The 21332-nt window shown below is 42.3% G+C and overlaps 1 protein-coding gene across 1 annotated transcript in view; it reads left to right on the top strand.

Annotated features, from left to right (window-relative positions):
- The window catches only part of IBTK (inhibitor of Bruton tyrosine kinase), a 96279-nt gene that overhangs the window by 10422 nt on the left and 64525 nt on the right, over positions 1 to 21332 (top strand). Inside the window, exons 2-7 of the mRNA XM_090035519.1 lie at positions 2645 to 3327; positions 5835 to 5931; positions 8302 to 8426; positions 10934 to 11044; positions 15099 to 15269; positions 17766 to 17877. Of these exons, the coding sequence (XP_089891645.1) occupies positions 3004 to 3327; positions 5835 to 5931; positions 8302 to 8426; positions 10934 to 11044; positions 15099 to 15269; positions 17766 to 17877 (940 nt within the window). The 5' untranslated portion in view covers positions 2645 to 3003. The remainder of the gene's footprint in view (positions 1 to 2644; positions 3328 to 5834; positions 5932 to 8301; positions 8427 to 10933; positions 11045 to 15098; positions 15270 to 17765; positions 17878 to 21332) is intronic.

The following is a 21332-nucleotide window of genomic DNA, read 5'->3' as shown; positions in this document are numbered from 1 at the left end:
TTTTTTTTTGAGTATAGGAAAAGAAGAAAACTTCAGCTTTGACAGTTTCTGTATGTGTACTTTTTTTCCTCTTTTATCATTTCTGACAAATAGATCAGTATCAAAGGGTGACAGATTGGATTATGCATCATAATATCTAGTTCATACTGCTTTTCATCTTGGATCTCCAGGTTTTATGAAGTGGAATAAGTATCTGGAGGCCTGTGAGAGGTGTAGTTCTGTGTATCTAGTGTACTGGTCTTCCACTGGCTATCGTAGTTCTCAAAACTATTTCTTTCTGCTCTCTTAGAACAAAGAGGTGGGTTAGTGTCCCTTGAATGAAGGCTTGATTGCTGGTATCTATTACTAGGTCTGTTCTTTTGCATTCAAAATGATACATAGGGCCCTTTCATATTGGTGCAGAATTGGCTGTCAACACCTCACCTTCAACACATGACATGGAAAATGCCTGTAAGATGCAGACAAAACGATGGTAAACAATAGTTCTGATCAGTGTTGATCTGTGAAATATTTCAGAATATCAGTGGTAGCTAGGGTTGAGTGAAAACACCTAGTGAATAACTTGCTAAACCTTGTTCCCCCTATTCATGGGTTTTTTCCAAAACCAGTTTTTGTCACAATGTCAGGCTACTTAGAATTACTGGGCAGGTGCTATCTAAAAAAAATTGGTCTTATTATAGATGGGGGGGGGGGGTGGGGGGTGGCAGAGATGCAGCCTACAAAGCCCTACAGTCCAGCTCGTGGGTCTCAGATTGACCCTGTGCACCTTATGCAGCACATGCCAGCCCCGGGAGTTCTGTACATGGCGTGTGGCGCTAGATCTGGGGCTACAAGTAGTACCCGCAGCGTGGGGGCCAGTATGGTGTGGGTGCTGCACTCGGCACCTACCCCGTGCTGGCCCTGTGTGTCATGTGCAGTGTGAGCCCTGGATCAGGGCTGGCATGTGCTGCATACATTGAATGGGGCTGGACTTAGTGTGTGCTGTGCACACAGCACAGGGGCATATGAGCCCTGCATGTTGGCTCTGTGGTTTGTGTACATTGGCCTATGGATCATCCCTGCATGTTGGAGCAAGTGCACAGGGCTGGGCTAGCATGGGCACCTCATGCGGCATGCACTTCATGCCATTTTTGTATGCAAGCTCAGAACCAAGGCTGGCTAGCACCTCATACAGTGCACAGGACTGGCTTAGGCCATGCATTGCATGAAGTGTGTGGGGGCCGGTCTGTGGGTCCAGTTTGTCCTGCAGACGGGCCCTACATCCCTCACCCAGCCTGTAGGGCTGGATGCATTTGACAGCCTGCTGTAGATTATTCCTGAATAATGTTTTTTGGTAGTTGATATTTTTGAGTTTAATTTTCTTTAGGTCCCATGTCACAGCAGGCTTACTATATTAATACTGCTTGTTCTGTTTACATTGAGATTTCTTATGCAAGTCCTGTTTACGAGCTTAGAATTTGTTTTCTGCAAATGTTAAACAATTTATTGTTTACAACAATTTTTTTAGTGCACTTGATATTTTTAACTTCAGTTAATGAAGTAGAGGGCATGACGATCAGGATGTCTCCATTCTTTTTCTTTGGCTCTGTCAAAGTCTTCCTATACAGTACTGATCGTGGATAAAAACATCAGCCTGTCTGCTCTGTCTCTCTGTGTGATGTAGTGATATCACTTCTTTATGAAGGTATAGGATACAAAGCTGGCGCACAGTTCCATGACAAATGGCACAACTTTCATGAATGCACTGACAGATAAGCATACTAGTTTGACTGAATCTTCATAAGCCCAATATTATTTTGTTCATCTAGATCTAGCAGATGTTGTGTTGTCCTTGTTTTTGGGCATATTCTGCTCAGGGAGCAAGCATTTCAGACTCTGATTTAGGTCACAAACAAAAAGAAAGGTCTAATTCCTAGGAATGAAAAGCCAAACATTTGATATGTGAGCAAACCTTCTTAAAATCAAGGAGTTGCATACACGTAACTCAGAATAATATTTGGCTCAGAGTGAAGCTTGTGTTGGAAAAGTTAATTTGAACCATTTTTAGGTTGAAGAGCAATTCAAATTTAGAATTAGCAGCCATCTTATTTTCCTGAGTGGCATATGTAGGTCACTGTCCCTTCCTTCCCCTACCTCCCCAGCCCATTATTTGCTTATCTGAGTATCTATTTGAATGCTGCCTATACTTCATGTGAAGCATAAATTTTATTTTTGTTTTCATGCTGCATCTGGGAGTCTAGACTAGGATATTCCTATTCCTACTCCTAGTCTTATAAATACTTCTAAATCTCATAAGAAAGCATGACATTTGAAATTTATTTCCTTATCCTTACTAAATTTTCCTGCTGAGATGTTTTGATCACTTTGTTAAATTAAAGGCACATCTTTAAATAAAGCTTTGTGTTTCTGTGGATGTAGATTGTGGCTTATTTTGTTTCTAAAACTTAAATTGTTTGGAGAAGCAAGGGGGCTATTGGGTAATTCACTTGGTGCATGGGAAAGCTTAGTATTAAAAGGAATCAATTAAGTAAGGCTTTTCTGGTTCCTACAGACATAGTTATAATGCATGTCTTATTGGGACCTTCAGCCTTTGAAGATGTTTTATGTTAAATGTTTCATAATCTTTTCTTATTCTTTTTTGCAGGACTCCCTTGCAATTATGGAGATTTAGAGGAATTAGACAGTGTGGAGGGGGAATCCCCCTCCCCACTCTTTAGTTGACTTCTGGATTTTTTTCTTTGGACAATAAGAAGACTTTTGTTGTATAAAATGGAGTAATAGAAGACTTTATAAATATAACTTTATATTTATAAAATATTTATTTTGTTCAAGTGCCAAACCGAGCAGCACAAAGATTCTCATGGCAGCTTTGTAAAACTGAGTCTAAGTACTTGGAATCATGAATTTCCAGAGGCACTGTATTATAGTGTGCTGAAATCTGAGTGCCTTGTTATTCTTATTGGCTGTTACTTTTTAAGGAGGGAACAGTTCTGAAAAGTAAAGATGACTACTTCCATGCCTGACTGCACTTTGAAGTGTCGCTCTCTGCAGCATGCTTTGGATGTTATTTCTGTAGTTACCAGAGGAAGCGAAGGCCAGGTGAAAGCCTTTCTCTCTTCTCATTGCTACAATGCAGCAACTATAAAGGATACTTTTGGCAGGAATGTCCTCCATGTTGCTTCCTCCTGTGGCAAGAAAAGTGTGGTAGATTGGCTTACAGAGGCCAAAGGAGTGGATTTACTGGCAAAAGACAAAGAGTCTGGATGGACAGCTTTGCACAGAAGCATCTTCTATGGCTACATTGATTGTGTTATGTCATTGATTAAGGTTAGTATCCAGCTTAAGTATGTACTGTGTATTAAATTGATGTGTGCCAGATATGTGCTGTTTGGTCTGGTATCAATGGCTTTTTCTATATTCAGAGTTTTGTTAGTGTAACTGAAGATACACTTTTAGTTTTTTTTTTTTAAACCTGGTACAAACCCTTTGAGGAAACCTTTAATTCAGTGTAAACCTGACAAGTGTTGATACAGTTAAATTTTAATTCTTAATAGCTAACGAAAAATCATTTCAAACTGTGCAGGGTTAAGTTTGGATTACAGAGAGGTGTCACACCTGGATCCTGGATGTGATTTTTTTGTTTTTGTTTTTGTTTTTTTTATGCAATCTGATCCCTGCACCTGCAAGGAGTCCTTTTGATAGGCAAGGTGCTCCAACAGTATTCATTTAGCACCAAATTGTAGATTGCAAAGTACATCAATAGAAGTGTTTTGTAGTAATGAAAACAGTTAAACAGAGTAGTGTACTTTATCTTGTGGTGTCTGCAGCTCAAACATGCAACAAGTATATGAAAGTGAAATAGATTGAAACTGACTGCTTACTGGGGCTCTAGTTCTGTCCTGTTGGCCAGTTGGGCACTAGATGGAAGAAGGGTGGGGGAGGGGTCCTGTCCTTTTTTTCTTTTCTTTTCTTTTCTTCCCTAGTAATGCAGCAGTCCCTGGCGGCAAAGAGGGCAGAAGAGAGCCAGACATAAAGAAATAATGTTACCTTCTTTGGTATAAGGATTTGAAGCCATTTATTCCCAATCTTCCTTTCCTGGTATCAGTGATATGGAAGAGAGGAGACCTCCTGTTTAAAGTATGCTTAAATTTTGCTCCAGGAAGGTCAGTTTGTGATAGTATGCCACTTGAGAGAGATTTGTTTCTTTCTTGCCTACAGCGGCTTATCTTCTTGTGAAATTCGGGAAGGAAGCAGATTAGAGTTGTCAACTGTCTGTAAATTACTAAATTTATAGACAGTTGGTAAAAAAAATCAAGCTAAAAATGGCTCTCAAAGTCCATAAAAATAAAATAAAAAAACTTTAGCTTCAGTAAACACACAAAGCAGCCAGAGCTGCTTCACTGATTCTCTGACAGAGCACAGCAGTATCTGTGTGGGAGCCCAGCATCTTGCAGGGAGTATTTTTCTTTTTTTCTTTTTTTTCAGGGGTTTGTAGACCCCTTCCTTCCTCCCTCCCCCGCCCCCTGCCCGCCATTCTTTGAGGGTCTGTGCTCAGATGGAGAGAGTGGTGGCTGGGTGTTGTGGGGGGGCACATCAGGGTGTAGGGCTGAGTAGGCAACCTGTGGTGTAAAACCAGTGCTGCAGTCAAGCTGCCTTTCTAACTGAAGAAAAAATTAGTTTAATGCAAACTTTACTGACAACCAGTCTTATTTACTATGGTTGCTGTTAAACCCTTAAAACTGAACCCATCCCTTCTAATGGGTCTGGCAGCAGGGCATTTACATTTTATGTACAATGTATATCAGTAAAAACATGTGTTGGTAGCAAAGGTTTGGGTTGTCAATAAAAAGTTTGTATCCTGTCAGTAGAGAGAGATTTCTTGGGTTGGCTACCGTAGCATAGGCACCATCTCTTGAAACCCTTAAATATTGTTTACCCGTTATTACTTTCTTTTCTGCTGTATGTTTCTTGATGGCCTGGTATACTTACTCAACATTTATACATTGAGTCCAATTACCAGGTCAGCGTATGTGAGTAACAAATTACAGGCATACCTTGTTTTATTGCGCTTTGCTTTATTGCGCTTCGCAGATATTGCGCTTTACAAATTGAAGGTTTGTGGCAACCCTGTGTCGAGCAAGTGTATCGGTGCCATTTGGCTCAGATGATGGTTAGCATTTTTTAGCAATAAAGTATTTTTTAATTAAGGTATGTACATTGTTTTTTAGACATAATGCTATTGCACACTTAATAGACTACAGTATAGTGTAAACATAACTTTTATATGCACTGGGAAACCAAAAAATTTGTGTGACTCGCTTTATTGCGATATTTGCTTTATTGCGGTGATCTGGAACCAAACCCACAATATCTCTGAGGTATGTCTGTATAGCAGAAGAGCAACTGCTTTCATTGAAGGCACTCAATGTGAACAGAAGATTCTTCTATACTTCAGCTAACATTCTGTTGTACTTCTGCTTTTGAAAGCATGGGAACAGGTTTCCTTGTTTTAGGTCGTGACTGCTTCTGTGTTTAGTAATAATTAAAGTTCCGTAGGCAATAAAATGGTCTGTCCAGTTGAGCCTTATGGTAGACTTACTTTTGGAATAAGTACATTTCTGTTAACCCTAATTTAGTCTTAGTAAGCTATAATCATCTTTAGAATTTTGCATTTAATGTCTTGCTCATGAGACTTGTTCATAGAACATAGTGATTTTGCAAATATTAACTGTAACTGGAACAATGGAGGAATATTTATCAAATTCATTTCTTTCCTTTTTATGAAATGAGAAAAAAATCAGTAAATATTGTTCTTTTTTTGTGTTTACATTCAGCATGGGGTTAGTTTGTATACCCAAGATAAAGAAGGTTTATCTGCCTTGGATCTTCTGATGAAGGATAGACCAGCTTATGTAATCTTCAAGAAAACTGGTAGGGCATCAAATAATAGCTCATCCTGCAGGATTCTCTGTCTTCTACGAACCTTGTGTTTCTGTGTGTGCATGCATGCTTAAGCTTTTGTATAAACCATGCTATTTTTAATTGACTAAACACAGCTTGAAGTACCATATCGTTAGTAATCGTTATTGTCTCTTGATAAAAGCACAAAATAAAAGCTTGTTCACATATGCCAAATGTGAAATGTTTGATGCTAGCAACAATTGAAATGTTAGAGTAAGCAAGAGTGATTCTATTTGTTCCTTTTAAATTGGGGTGGACAATTATTTCAGCCTGAGAGCTACTTAGGGAGTTTTGGTGAGTTGTTGTGGGCCAGGTCTGCAGCCCAGCCTCCCCTACAACCCCTCCACTCCCAACAGGTCACCAAAACTCTCTAAGTGGCTGTGCTCTGCCTTGGGCCAAGCAGCTGGTATGGGGCCATTGGTGGGTGGGTATTGGCGTCTAGGAGTGGGATGAATGGGCTGGACCTGGTCTCGGGTTGTGTGGCTGTGATAGTACAGAGCCAGGGCCGGTGCCTGGGGCAGAGCTACAGTGCGCTCCCTACACACTGCTGAGAAGGGCACCAGTTACATGGGAAGAGGATCACGGCTCTGCCCTGGGCCCTTGTTATGTGTTGTTACCATCTTGGGGTTTCAGTGGAGACTGGCCGGGCAGGGTGCTGAGCCAGGTGGATGGGATTGGAGGTGTGGGCAGGTGGGGAGTGGCATCCAAGAGTGGGATGGGGCTGGATCTAGGATCTTGCCTTGTTGACAGTGTGGGGCTATGTCTCAGGCCAGTGGCATGCAGTGAATGGATCACAGCTTTGGCCTGGCGCTACACTGTCACTGCCCTGTGAACCTGGCCCTGCCCGCCCAGCTCCCAGATGCTGCTTTCTGCCCATCCATGGCCCCATCCCATCCACCTGGCTGCATGCCCTTTCTGTGTGGGTCCCAGCACTGGGTGTGGGGCAGATGGGCTGGGTGTCTGGGCAGCTGGGCTAGGTCCAGTGGTAGCTGTGGCAGCTGGAAGGTGCTGCTGCTGCCAGGAAATGAGTCTGGCCGATACACCACCCCAGTCCTGCTGTGTGTACCTGCGGGTGGTGGGACCAGCTGCACGTGCCACGGCCTGGACTGACCCCTGTGCCTGGGCCAGGTTGGAATGGGGTACCTGCACCTGTGGGCCATATTTTGCCTACCCTTGTTTTAGATTCTCATGTATTCTGAGGGAGGGGAGGTGGCTGGGGAAGTGGGGGAATTGAGACAGTACTGACTTTAAGAAGTAATTCTGTCTATGAAACTTAAGTTACTCCTGGTTTTCAACAGAATTAAGAGCAGAAATAGTATCCTAATTTTGTTACTCGTCAAAGGATTGTTAGAGCATCTTTTCAATTTCCTTTTTTTTTTTTTTAAAGTAAGTAATTATGACAGCTAGCATGTTAACTAGTATACAACTGGCTCCTTGAGAATATGGATGTAAGAATAGTCTTACAAGTTAAAATCCTTGAAAATTTCTCCTTATTCACATAAACATCATCTTAGATTATAAGTTTAAAAATACTGATTTATGCACCTTTATTGAAGTTCCTTTTTCATGGTTTTTTTCCCTTCAGCTTTAGTTAACTTGAGCAATGGAAGTAGTTTATCTGTTTGCTCTTTTACTTGGTTAAATATTTACAGTGTTACTTGGTTGCATAATATCTTAGGTTATTTCTGTTATTCTTAGAGTACATTTAAAAAAATTAAACACTATTTCATGATTGTTTTCATTTTTTTTTTTCCTTCTTTTTTGCCTCTAAGCAGATTATTTGGCAATCTTGTTTTCAGATCTGCGTATTCACTACTGATTTTGATTTTTATCGGAGCAGAAATAGACTTTTAGTCTTTCCCCCCAGTAAAGTTATTCTTGAACAAGAAAGAGCAAAAGTACTTCTGATGCAAAAGTTACTTTTTTTTTTTTTACAGACCTGCAAAATTTAAATACCCCATCAAATGTAACTACAGTGATCCTAGAGTGTGGATTCTGATCTGTATAACTGTTCATGGTTGTAAAATTAGTAGGGTAATTTGTGCAATTCTGTATTAAAACTTCGCATGTACAGTAAATGTTTTCACTGGTGATTGCTTTATATGAAAAAATATTAAGACATACTTGTGAGTCTGAGAAATAATGTAAGGGGACACTTTGGTCTCGAGTCTTTCTTGTTTAATAATGTAAATTGCCATAATGTTTCTTTTTTTAAAAAAGGCTTGTTTTAATAAAACCTTATTTATTTTAAAATGGAGTTTTAAACATAAAATGGAGATAAATTTAATTTCTCTCTCATACAGCAGCTGGTTTAGGTAGAATTTTGTCATTGCATTGTAGATCCCACAGAAGTCTACACTTGGGGAAACAACATAAACTTTACTTTGGGTCATGGTGGTCAGCAGAGTAAACACCATCCTGAATTGATAGATCTGTTTCCTCGGAATGGACTCTATATCAAACAGGTATTCTGAAACCTAATACAGGTATCTTATCTGCATATTGTTGTGTAACCTGAAAGACAAACAATGTATATACACCTACTGTAATGAGTCAAACTCATCTGCAGAGAAGTCTAGACCAGTGGTGCTCAAAGTTTGTTGGTCCAGCAGGCCTGATAAGCAGCATGGGGCCTGTTTGTGGGCTGGATAGAGCCCTGTGGGCCTGGATTAGTCCTGGCCCTTTCTGGTCCTGTGCACCCAACACAGGGCCCAGGACTCCCCATGAGTCCCAAAATTTAGCAGCAAGGGAGCAGTACCAATGTTCCCCACCACCAAATTCTTGGACCTGTTAGGAGCTGAGGAACCCTGCTGGCTGAGGATTGAGCACCTCTGGTCTAGGTAGTGCAGCTGATCTTCCTAGCGCTCATATGCACAGTCCTTGCTGCATTGGTCTACCATATATTTTCCTTTTAGTACCTGGACTGATCATTCACAGATCTTTTTGTAGATGGTGATGAATATAAAAGTGTGCATTACTGTTTTGATTGGTAGCCATATCAAATTCTTAAGCTCCGATGCAAAATTAACTTTTGTGTAAGTAATAGGTTAAATATTTCAGTTCAGGCATATGAAGCTATTTTAATTTCCTAATAACTTGTGTCATTTAGACAGTGAGCTGAAGTTAAGGAAATATCTTGATAAAGTTTTTCTCTGTTCAGGCTTCATACACAGATCCAGTATGTTGCAGGATAAGTTATCACAAGGAAAAACTGACAGTCACCTGGTCCTTCATATAAGACTTTAGTTGCCACAGTATATCATATCATACCATATATTTACTCTTTAGCCTGGAGAAAAGAAGGCTCAGGGGGGACATGGTGGCAGCCTATAAGTATATAAGGGGGGTGTACCAGGATCTGGGAGAACAGTTGTTCACCAGGACTGTCTAAAGGATAACAAGGACTAAGCCACAAACTTCTAGAAGCCCGATTTAGACTGGACATAAGGAAAAACTTTATAGTTTGAGTGTCCAGGGTCTGGGACAGACTCCCCCCAGAGGTGATGCAAGCACCTAATCTGGATTCATTCAAAAGGCATTTGGATGCTTATTTTGCTGGTATCATTTGGCCCCAGCAGACTTCCTGCCTCTGGCAGGGGGGCTGGACTCGATCTTGTGAGGTCCCTTCCAGCCCCTAATGTCTATGAAATCTATAAACACGAGCCCCTAATGTCTATGAAATCTAGAAACATGAAAAACATGTCCATGGAAGCCATTATTGGAACTTGAGAATTATCAGTTGAACCAGCATATTGAGGAAATAATTTTGCTGCATTCTTAGGTTGTAGTGTAATTCAGTGTGTTTTATACAGCTCCTGTGATTTAAGACCATAGTGGTGGCCTTGACAAAAACCCAACAGATGCAATGTTAATTTGTTAGGCTGCTGTTGTCTAAACATGGACTTGTATATTTACTAAAGCATTAGGTCTGGTCCGCTAGTTTTGTGTGTTGTTAGATTACTATAAATGTAAAGTCACTTTAAATTTATAGTAATCTAACAAGTTGACTGGTAGTGCCTATTTTATAATTTTAGCTATGAAATTACTAATGATTAAGGTATAAAACTTCATTTAAAGTAAACAGCTAACAGAGTGCAGTGCAGCTATAAGAATTTAGTTCTCTCTCAACCCTTATTTATCAGGATTTTTTTTTTAATGGTTTATCACAGCCTGAAAATGATGAAAATTAACTTGCTTATGTGTCAATGTCTTGTGGGTATGGCACAGGACTTGGGAGGTAGGTATTTATGTTGTTTGTGCTACACTACGTTTCCTGGACTGTAGCAAAGGATGTTAGTTGTTCAGTGCTCTTTGGCCTCTAGACCTTTCTAGCCACTAGGTTGTTTCTGGTGGGAGGGTACCATTGTTTCCAGCACCTGTTCAGGCAGCCCTGAATCATTGACAAATAGATGCCAAAGCTGACCTCACTTTCACAAGGTGCAAGATTATTTTGCCTTCTGCCTCACTTTTATGGATGTTGTCCCAAAGCTGGAGGTGGATGCAGGAGGCCTGTGCAACCTAGGGGAAATCTTGCATGGGCAAAATGAATTGGTCAGGTAAGCTTGTGAGGAGGCTTTGTGCTTTCATAGAAGGGCTAGAGAATTGGGGTCCTATGTGAGCCCAGGAATTATTTTACATTTGTAACTGAGACAATTTTAGTTCCTTAATATCTGTAGAAGCAATTTTGAAATCATTGCCTCTTTCTTAGACTTAAAAACTAATTGATCAAGGTAATTTTTCTCAAAATAGTGCTTTAAATCATTTGATTATGTTCATAATTGGTTCTATAAATGTTTATATAACTTTACGAATAGCTACTCCACACTTTCTTTATAGTATATTGTACAATATTTTCCTGTGTTTTAAACCAGTCTTCCCGTAAACTTGCTGTTTGAGCTAAATAGTAATAATAAAAAAACCCAAAAAAAACTTGAATTGACATTAAACAATAACATGTATGTTGTTTTTTCAGGTGGTCCTGTGTAAATTTCACTCTGTATTCCTTTCCCAGAAAGGACAGATTTATACTTGTGGACATGGTCAAGGAGGACGCTTGGGTCATGGAGACGAACAAACATGCCTGGTATCTTAGATTACAACTATATATTTAACCAGAGAATTGTAATTTCTCATAGGGAACCTAAAAATTCATTAAAGTATTTCCCAAGTGCACTATCAAGGTGCACTTTTTATTTTCATTCATTTGGGAATTTTTTTAGCAATAACAATATTTTTTGGAAAACAATGGATAAATCACATTTAATATTTTAAATTTTTCTTAAAAGTTTTAAAATGCTTAAATATATTCTTTGCATAGTGCGTAATTGCAGTACGTATCAGGAAATAAAAATTGTGAGTTCATTTTGGTGATGTGCACCTCATTCTTTGCAACTTTAAAATATTACTGGTCATTTCCTATTTATTTATTTTTTCTGAGAAACCTGTCAGTAGAATGAGAGTGGGCAAAGTTTTGAGAAATTGTAATGTTTAAGCCTGTATCTTGCAACATTGTGTACTGCAAAGTCTCTATTGGCTTGATTTAGTATAACCATTATGACCTATGAATTGCAAGCCATAAGTGACTAAGTAAGTGCCATGCAAGTACCAGTATAATTTTAGACCATATATAGTCAATAAATGTTGCACATCTCAAAAATATAGGCTAGCAGAATTATTTGGAGAATGTTTAATATCTCTTCTAAAACCAGGGTTCAAATACTAGCTGTCTTATGAAAAAGTGTTAAAGATTTTGCTGTGGGTTTTGATGTACAATGGATGATGGATGTTGTAGAAAAACTTAAAACGTGTTGTGAATTGTGGTTTTAGTTTTAAAATTGTTTTTCTGAATAGGTGTAGAAGCAATTATCTTGGAGAATCTGGATTCTCCTCTTTATGGGATAATGCTGTAACTCTAAACATTCTTAACATTTTTGAGCTTGCACCATTATAGTCTAAGAGGGCTGATAAATGCCCCATGCATGGGCACATCTGCAGCATGTATGCAGCCAGGAGCCCAGCCTGGTGGCTTGGAGAACAGTATCTGGCTGGTAAATCTGTTGCGAAGGAAGGGAAGCGGCATGGTGGGGGCAGATGGAGGCCCCCCACTGTGATGGTGGGGAGTGGAGCTGGGCCAGGGGCAGGGAAGACATTGCACAGCTGGGGAGGGGTGCAGAATGGAGCTGTGGCTTGTCCAGAGTGGGGTCAGCTCCTGCTGCCCCCGCTGCCCTCCTCAGGACAGTAGTCAGGGAGGCACTCAGAGCCCAGGGTGTAGCTAGTATGGGGGTCCAGGAAAGGTGGTCCTTCGTCAAGGAGGCTATCCTTGGGGCCCAGCAGGACGCAATTCCTCTGCGTAGGAAGGTGGGAAAAGGGTCCAAGAAACCTTCATGGCTGAGTAACGATATCCAGGCTGGCCTGAGGGCAAAGAAAAAAGCATACTGGCAGTGGAAGCAAGGGGCAGGGACAAAGGAGGAGTTCAACTCCCTGACCCAAGCTTGTAAGGATTTGTTAAGGGAGGCTAAAGCAGCACTGGAGCTTAGATTCGTTTCTGGGGTTAAGGATAACAGAAAGTCCATCTTCAAGTATATAGGTAGCAAGAAGAAGTCTCAGGATAACATTGGGCCACTACGAGGCAGGGCAGGGCAGGGCAGTTGGTGACGGACGTGCGAGAGAAGGCAGAACTCTTCAACAAGTTCTTTGCCTCCGTGTTCCAGTCTGCTGACAATGGGGTGCTTTTGGGTGACAGCGTAGAGAGGCCCAGGAAGGATGCGAGTCCCCCGACTGTTAGTTCAGACCTAGTTAAGGATTACCTGGAGAGCTTAGATGTGTCCAGGTCGGTGGGCCCGGATGACCTTCATCCGTGGGTGCTGAGGGAATTGGCTGGTGTCATTGCGGAGCCATTAGCACGGCTGTTTGAGGACTCCTGGTGCTTGGGCCAAGTCCCTGAGCACTGGAAAAGGGCCAATGTGGTCCCTATTTTCAAGAAGGGGAGGAAGGAAGAGCCTGGCAACTACAGGCCGGTCAGCCTCACTTCTATCCTGGAGAAGGTCTTTAAAAAAATTATCAAGGGCCACATTTGTGAGAGCCCTGCAGGGGAAGTGATGTTGAGGGGTAACCAACATGGGTTCATGCCAGGCCGATCCTGCCTGACTAACCTGGTCTCTTTCTATGACCAGGTAACAAATATGGGAAGGAGGAAGTTGATGTCATCTTCTTGGACTTCCAGAAGGCCTTCGACACAGTGTCCCACCCAATTCTGGTGGGCAAGCTGAGGGACTGTGGCATTGACGAATGCACACTCACATGGGTGGCAAACTGGCTCCAGGGGTGCACCCAGAGGGTAGTGGCGGACGGGTCGATGTCGACCTGGGAGGGTGTGGGCAGCAGAGTCCCCCAGGGCTCCGGTCCTTGGACCGGTGCTGTTCAATATCTTCCTTAGCGACCTGGACGAGGGTGTGAAGTGCACCCTGTTCAAGTTCGCTGATGACACCAAGCTGTGGGTTAAAGTGAATACAGGGGCAAGCAGGGACCACATCCAGGCAGACCTGGATAGGTTAGAGAAGTGAGCGGATCTGAACAGGATGCAGTTCAACAAGGACAAGTGCAGAGTGTTGCACCTGGGAAGAGGGAACCAGCATTATGGTTATAGGTTAGGGGCTGACCCTCTCAGCAGCACAGAAGCAGAGAGGGATCTCGGAGTCAGGATGGACTCCAGGACGAATATGAGTCGCCAATGCGACAAAGCAGTAGGCAGAGCCTATTGCACCCTGTCATGCATCAACAGGGGCATCATTAACACGTCCAGAGAGGTCTTGCTCCCCCTCTATGCGGCGCTGGTCAGGCTGCGGCTGGAGTACTGTGTCCAGTTCTGGGCACCGCGCTTCAGGAGGGATGTGGACAACATGGAGAGGGTCCAGAGGAGGGCCACTCGTATGGTTGAGGGTCTCCGTGGCCAGCCCTATGAGAAGAGGCTGAGGGACCTGGATCTCTTCAGCCTCCGCAAGAGGAGACGGTGGATCTTGTGGCTGCTTACAACCTTATCAGGGGCCAGCAGCAGTGACTTGGGGAAAGTCTGTTCACCAGGGCCCCACCTGGGGTCACCAGAAACAATGGCCGCAAGCTGAGGGAGAATAGGTTTAGGTTAGATATTAGGAAGAACTACTTCACTGTAAGGGTGGCCAGAGCCTGGAATAGGTTCCCCAGAGAGGTGGTGCTCTCACCTTCCGTGGAAATCTGCAAGAGGAGATTGGATAGGCACCTGGCTGGGGTCTTATGAACCCTCCCACCCCTACTGCTCCTTCCTGCCCATGGCAGGGGGTTGGACTTGATGATCTGTCTAGGTCCCTTGCAACTCATTGATTTTATGCTGCATGCACCCCAGGAGAGCATGGAGTAGGAGCGTGCCCCTTGGATGTGTGTGCGGGGTGAGTGCAGGCTGCTGTTGCTAGGGCTGTGCTGGGCTCTTCCTGGGGGGAGGGGGAGGCTGGGTTGCGCTCAGGGTGGGTGATGGTGGCACTGGGAGCGGGGCTTGGTGGGTATGGCAAATTTTGGGGTGGCTGAAGCCCCCTCATAGCCCTCCTCCCAGCACTGCCCACCTCCAGTGCAGCCGGACCAGCCCCCACCAGAAAGAGTCTAGCTCCGCCCTTACCACGTGAGCAAATCCGGGTGCACATGCCCCCATACCTTCCTGGGGTATGTGCAGTGGCAGGAGCTGCCCCTCCCCCAGATGAGCTGCTCACAGCTCTGTCCCATGTCCCACCCTGGCGGTATAGTGCCTGCTCCAGCTGCGCTCCCTCACTGCGTGGTCCTCCATCTGCCCCCATCCCCCCGGTTCCCCTTCCCTTCCCCTTCCCCTCAACAGATGTATCAGCTCAATGATAGTCTCCAGGTTGCCCAGCTGCATATTGGCAATCAGATTATTATCAGCTGATACGGCTCCTTAAAAATTGGCAATTGGTATCGGCTCAAACTCTCCATTGGTGCACCCCTAGTAACTACCATATTTCCATAATTTCTTAAAGAATTAATTTGGATTTCTTTTTCTTGTGAGGATTTTCTGTTAATTTTTTGTTTGCTTGTTTGTTTTAACTTGGCTCATAAATAATTGGCTTTATTTTTAACACTCCGTCAATCTTTTATAGGTTCCCAGACTGGTAGAAGGTCTAATTGGCCATCAGTGTTCCCAGGTAGCAGCAGCTAAGGACCATACTGTTGTTTTAACAGAAGATGGATATGTTTATACCTTTGGCCTAAATACTTTCCACCAATTAGGCATTCTTCCTCCTCCTCCTAACTGCAGTGTTCCCAGACAGGTAAAAATAACTGTTAGTCTGTTCTTGGGTCTTTTTCTCACTGAAGGCTCTCAACATTTTAGGGATAATGTAATTTATTTGTGAGGTCAAATTAAAATGTTAGGATTGCATCCCTCTGCTTTGGGGTATCCTGTTCCAAGAAACTATTTTAATTAGGGATGTCAATGAATAGCCATTAACGGGTACGATTAATGTGTTTATTTTTGCATTAATCACTGCTGGTGCTGGAGGAAAAGTGCCTCCTCCCCTTTGCTGTGTGCTTGGCCCTGCATACTGGGGGAAAAGCGACCCTTTCCCCCTCACTGCTGTTGGCCCACACACGTGTCCAGCAAGCAGCCAGGCAGGGTCCTGGGAGCAGATGTGGCAGCTGGATGCAGGTAAGTGTATAGGGGCAGGGGTTCGAAGGCCAGGTCTTGGGGACTGTGTAGGGTATGTGTACATGCATGTGGGGGGCCAGGTGACTGCTGGTGCCTGGGGGAAACTGTCCAGGCACTGAGGCTGTGGCAAGGCTGGGTGAGGCGCCTTCCCCTCCAACAGGGGAATAGGGTGGACTCTTTGATAGCAGCAGGGAGCTCTGTGGCCAGACCCACGGTACAGGGGCTGGTGCCTATGCTTGCAGGGGTTGGGCAGGGTCAGGAGCGCGGGGCAGTGGCAATACCAGGGGGCTGCGGGTCAGGAGTGCAAGGCACTGGCAATTATAAATAAATAATAGAATTATCTAATAGAATAAATGGGGATTCTATTATTGTTTAACTGCGCAATTAAAATTGCGATTAATCGCAGTTACATAATTTTTAAATCTCGTGATTAATTGCGATTCATTTTTTTAATCGTTTGACAGCCCTAATTTTAATATCTGAAATGGGTAATGCTTTGAAAAAAATATTAAGAGGCAAGAAGAGGAACAATGAGCGCTAGGTAATTTTTCACAGTGAATGACACTTCCTGGTGGTTGTACAAAGTGAGTAGTGGTTTCAAGCAAACAAGTTTGTCAGAGGTGGTAATTTTCTTCTGAGACATAAAAGCATCTTTAAAGCAGTACATGCATACTACTTTACATACTGCTTCAGGGAAGCTTCCTTAGGTGTGAAACACCAAGGAAAGCACTCAACAGTGCTACAATATGCAGCAGTTAAAGACTAAGTGTGAATAGCGGTTCTTACAAAACTGAAAAGAGAATTTTGGGAGACAGAAATGCCTCAAGGTATGGTGCATCTTCTATGCATTTGCAGCATTTGCCTTAGGATCTTTAATGACCATGAATAATAATGACTTAGTATTATTGTATATTTTTACATACCCCACACACCTTGTTTTAGGCAAGACAGAATGGAGAAAAAAAGATTATTCCAGTGTTATAGCCGCATATAATGAGGGTAGAGCCTAATCTTCAGTTTGCTTCCCCTTCCCTTCCTGGTCAAGCAAAAAATACAGTTTTAACCATTTCACAGCTGAATTGTCATCAGCTGAGCCAAAAAACTGACATTTGTAGCTGCTGCTGAAGATTGGATTCCCTGGACAGATCTATGATTTTGAAAATATCTAAAAATAGTCTTCGGGGCTTTGAAATAGGAGGAGAGAGGCCAGGAGTAGTTAAATTACAAATTCTTCCCCCAAATTGCCAAAGAAAGGATAACTTGAGTGGTGCCATTATTAAGATCATTACAGGCAACCCCGGCTTAGAGCTATTTCGCTTAGTGCTATTTTGCTATAATGCTCGTTTGAAATACCTGATTTCACTTAGTGCTCAGCAAGTTTCATTATAACGCTTGCGGTCGCCATCTTGGGTCATCAGGTACTTTCAGTTTCACTTAACGCTTGTTTCGCTTATCACTTGGTTTTTCAGGAGCCAATTAAGAGCACTAAGTGGGGGTTGCCTGTACACAGGAGAGTATGTAGTTGACATCTGTTGAGTGAAGAACAATTAGTAATTAGAATTAGAGTCTAATAAGCAATGAGGTCAACTGACTCCTATGTTGCCTGAATAGAAATGCTAGTGCTGCTATTCTTGGCAGAAAATCACTTTCCCTGCTCCCCCACCCCTAAAGAGATGCATCCCTGTTTGGAAGGCTAATTTTTGGGGAAAAGGTCTGTGTGGTATGCAAGTAAATACCATATTTTGCTTATGATGGCTGGAATTTTTAGCTTTCCTTTTGAGTATTTAAAATAGAGGCTTTCAGTACTGTGAAAATTTAATATTTTGTGGCATTTGAACTTCCTTTGGATGCTTTTTCCCCCTACATGTTGTGCCACACCCAACCCTATTTAATGTTTTAGATGTGATTATAGCCTAAGGTACCATTGCTAAGTTTTGGCAGTTAGAGAAAATAAATCCCCCTGTCACTGATGGAGAAGTATCTTGTTATTTGAAACTATCCCTTTCTTAACTTCTAACATTGTAAGAACTTTGTTATTGTCAAATAAGCAAGTAACTTTGATGTATGTGGACAAACTTAGGACTTGAATTGAGAGAGGTTTTGTTTTTTTTATACTTAGGTAAAAAATCTTAAAGGTAGAACAGTGGTTGGAGTGGCTGCAGGCAGATTCCATACAGTGCTATGGACTAGAGAAGCAGTGTATACCATGGGACTGAATGGTGGGCAATTAGGTAAGATAATACTCTAAAAATAAAAATCAGCCTTTAAAATATGGTGCTTATTATGGTACTGTAATTTATTAGAAAAGTAATTAAATGTTGGTATGTATGTTATCTTCTATTTTATTTGGCTGATAACATACTCTTCTCTTCCTTCCTCTCCTTTGCTGTTGTTAATATTTGAGGATAAGAGTGTGACCAAGGAAATACAGTGTTTGGCCATATGGATTTGTTTGGCCAGCTTCTTGCTCCAATGTCTTGTGTGGTCTGTTCCTGAAGTCTTTCAGGATATTGTTGTTTTCATTTCAGTGTCCCTTGGTGTGCTTGTGCCTTGTGCCAGCTGTCTACCTTCTGCTGCCCTGAACAAGTTATAAAAGAATCTTCAACTTCCCCTCTTTGTGAACATGCTACTAATAATTCTTTCCTCTAGTAACTTTTAGGAAAGGAAATGCATACCTGTATATACTATTTTGAGGCAGGGGTTGGGGGAAAACTATGCTATAGTGAACTTTTCCTTTCTTTCTTTTTTCTTCTGGGTGCCAGAATAAATCTTTTAAGTTAAAAGCAATAGCTACTTTATCATATCACGCAGGAGAGCAGTTCTTAAGAAGAACTTCATGAACCAAAATACCTTAATTATTTTAAAAATGTTTTTATTTATTTTTTACACCTTAAAAAATTTCAGCTTGGCTTTTTCTTTCTCCAGTTTCCTATCTGTGCAGACTAAGAGGGTTAGTTAACTGATCAGATTACCTCACTTACACATTCATAAGTGTGCTAATATCCTGTTGGAGGCTCTGCAATGTAAACTGCTTTCTCCATTTATTCTTATGTTATAAGAAGGGAGCTGTTCACATTTGTGCTTTAGCAAAAGGAAAAAAAATATTTGCTATTAAATAGAAATTTATGGTGTGACCATGCTGTTCTAAATCTCTCTCCCCCCCACCTTTTTTTTCCCCCATTCCCCACCTGTGTTCCTGCTGTTGCATGGTGAGGCAGTGTGTGGTATGATCTTTGCTTCTGGATTAACAGCCTACTCCTGGTGCTGCAGGAGAGCATAAGTTGTCACTGGGATTTTCTGTGGGGAGACTAATTCAAAGTTGTCTTTATTTGCAATTTAAGAAGAGGTTCAGTTGAAATTGTGTAAGGTTCTTTCACATTTTCTCCTGTCTGACTTCCCCTGCCAGTATTTTAAATTTATTTGAAGAAACTGAAAGTGGTTTAAATGATGCAAAAAATCTGTATAATTAAATCTTAATATACACCCTAAAATTAAATATAAACCTTATTAATCAATTACTTCTCTCTTTAGTCTTTAATCTGGTAAGTGAAAACTAACTCTCTCCGCGGGACTTTATCTATCAGTGTCTGTTTTAATATTATGAAGACAATGCATGAGGAAAGTGCATGAGCTGGACTCTGCTAGGCAGTCTGCAGAAGGGTGCTGGGCTTGCTTGCAGATCCTTTTTCTTTTTCTGAAGTATTTGAGGAGGGCCAAAGGGAATGGCATGGTAGATTTAGTTCACCCAGTAAAGCATTTTTAGTTCTACAAAATGTGGTTGGAAAAATTTTGTTTTTCAGATTTGATCCAGATTCTATGAAAAAGCTAGCTTATAGTCCTATTTTAGTGTTTCATGTCATCATCTTCATGGTGACTTACCAGTAATGTGTGTTGAAAGATCACATATAATTAGTAACTGTTTTTATATACCTGGTAAACCTGTAGCAGCAGTTTTTTCTCCATTAATTTCTGAAAGCAGAGGTGGGCAAAATTCAGTCTGCAGGCCAGATCCAGCCTGCCCACTGATTGTATCCAGGCTGTAGGCTAGTGGCCACCAACTCATGGGATCTGGTCCATGGGCCCCTCGTGGCTCCAGCTCCAGCAGTCACGTGGTGGCAGGCAGGCAGGTGGGGCTGTTTCTGTTGTGCTGGATGAGTGGATGAGACTACTTCTGTGCAGTGCTGATGTGGTGGTGTTAGCTGTGGACCCGGGCGGATGCCTTGGTTGCCACTTGGAATCTGTTGGCCATGTCCACAGCTGACACCAGCGCCTGCCTGGGCTGCTTCTGCTGTGTGGGCAGGTGATGGCATAAGCTGCAGACAGGGCTGACAGGTTCTGGGTTGGAGATGAGGATTGGCATGTGCTGCAGCTCTGGGTGGGTAGGGGGTGGGGGGAAAAGAGAGAGAAGATGAGTATTGAGGTGTGCTGCAGCTCCAGGGAGGAGGAGAAGGGGAGAGACAGAATATGCGAAAGGGTCATGGAGAAACTTTAAAAATGGATTCTCCTTTAAAGAACAAAAAAGTGGGAAACATGGCTTTTCCCTTGCAGGCTGCTTGGGGCCTCCCATGTCCCCCATTACCACATGAACCTATGACCTGGCCTGCACATTGTGGGGCGGGGACCTGGGGGCAGCAGCTTGGGAGTGAGGGGGACTGGGTCAGGACTGGCCATTGATGTTTACAAATGGGTCCTGGTACAAAAAGAGTTCAGAACTACTGCTCTAAGACACCAAAACTCTCATATGGCCTTTGAGGACACCAAAATGGTTAAGTGGCCCTCGAGTCAAAATGGTTGTCCACATCTGTCTTAAAGCAACATTTTAGCTGTGATTTGTTTTTGCTTGGTGAGATATCCTGGGAGGTGCTGATGTAGCAAGGAAATACAGATGTGTTTTAGTACTAATTTTTTTTTTTAAAGAAATTAGTATTCCTCCTAAGGGCTTATCTTAAAGTCTTAAAAGAATTTTTTTAAAGTTGTTTGGACCAGGAAAGGGGATCTGACTTCAGCTGCTGATATACATTCCAGTTAAGGCATGATAGATCTGACCTGTGATCCCCACAGTTGTCTCCCATGTGCACGGAGGGAGTGTGACTGTGAAATTGGGGATACTGATACTGGCAGGTGATGCTCCCATGTTTGGGTGCATTTGTCAGTACCTTGTGGGCTCTGGTGCTGGCCACATGGTCAGTTTATGGTGCTATGAGAACCGGCCACAAAGTTGTTATGCATTTTTTTTGTATAATAATTGTGTCTTTTTTCCCTGTTTTATTGTGTCAATTAATTGAATTAATGTGTGTCCAGTTACTATTTATGATGTGAATAACTTGTTAATCATGTTTTAAGTGTAATGTCTGCTAGGGGCCTTCTGCCTTGACCTACAGGAGCCATTTTGGATAGGCTGACACCCTGCTCGAGCTCTGAACAAATTAGGAACAGTGATTATGGGCAGATGCTCCACAGATTAGCTAATACCTGCAGTTGTGTTGTGGTAGTAGCTATAGTGTTGCAGACTGTGTCTTGACTTAACACAATGGAGTACATATGCTGTGTTGTCTGCCTTACCAATAAGCTTTCAGTTCAAAGTGCTGCAAAACAAATGCAGCTTCTGTTGTGCTATTATAATGACTATCTCTACTGAATTATTCTTCCCCTGGTACATTTAACCAGAAATCCATGTTTAATGACA

Source organism: Crocodylus siamensis, chromosome 1 (genome assembly GCF_052110815.1).
Source record: "Crocodylus siamensis isolate JL-2025a chromosome 1, ASM5211081v1, whole genome shotgun sequence".
In the NCBI taxonomy this organism is placed as follows: Eukaryota; Metazoa; Chordata; order Crocodylia; family Crocodylidae; genus Crocodylus; species Crocodylus siamensis.
The sequence above is the reverse complement of the archived record's forward strand: the minus strand, read 5'-3'. Positions and strand labels throughout refer to the sequence as shown.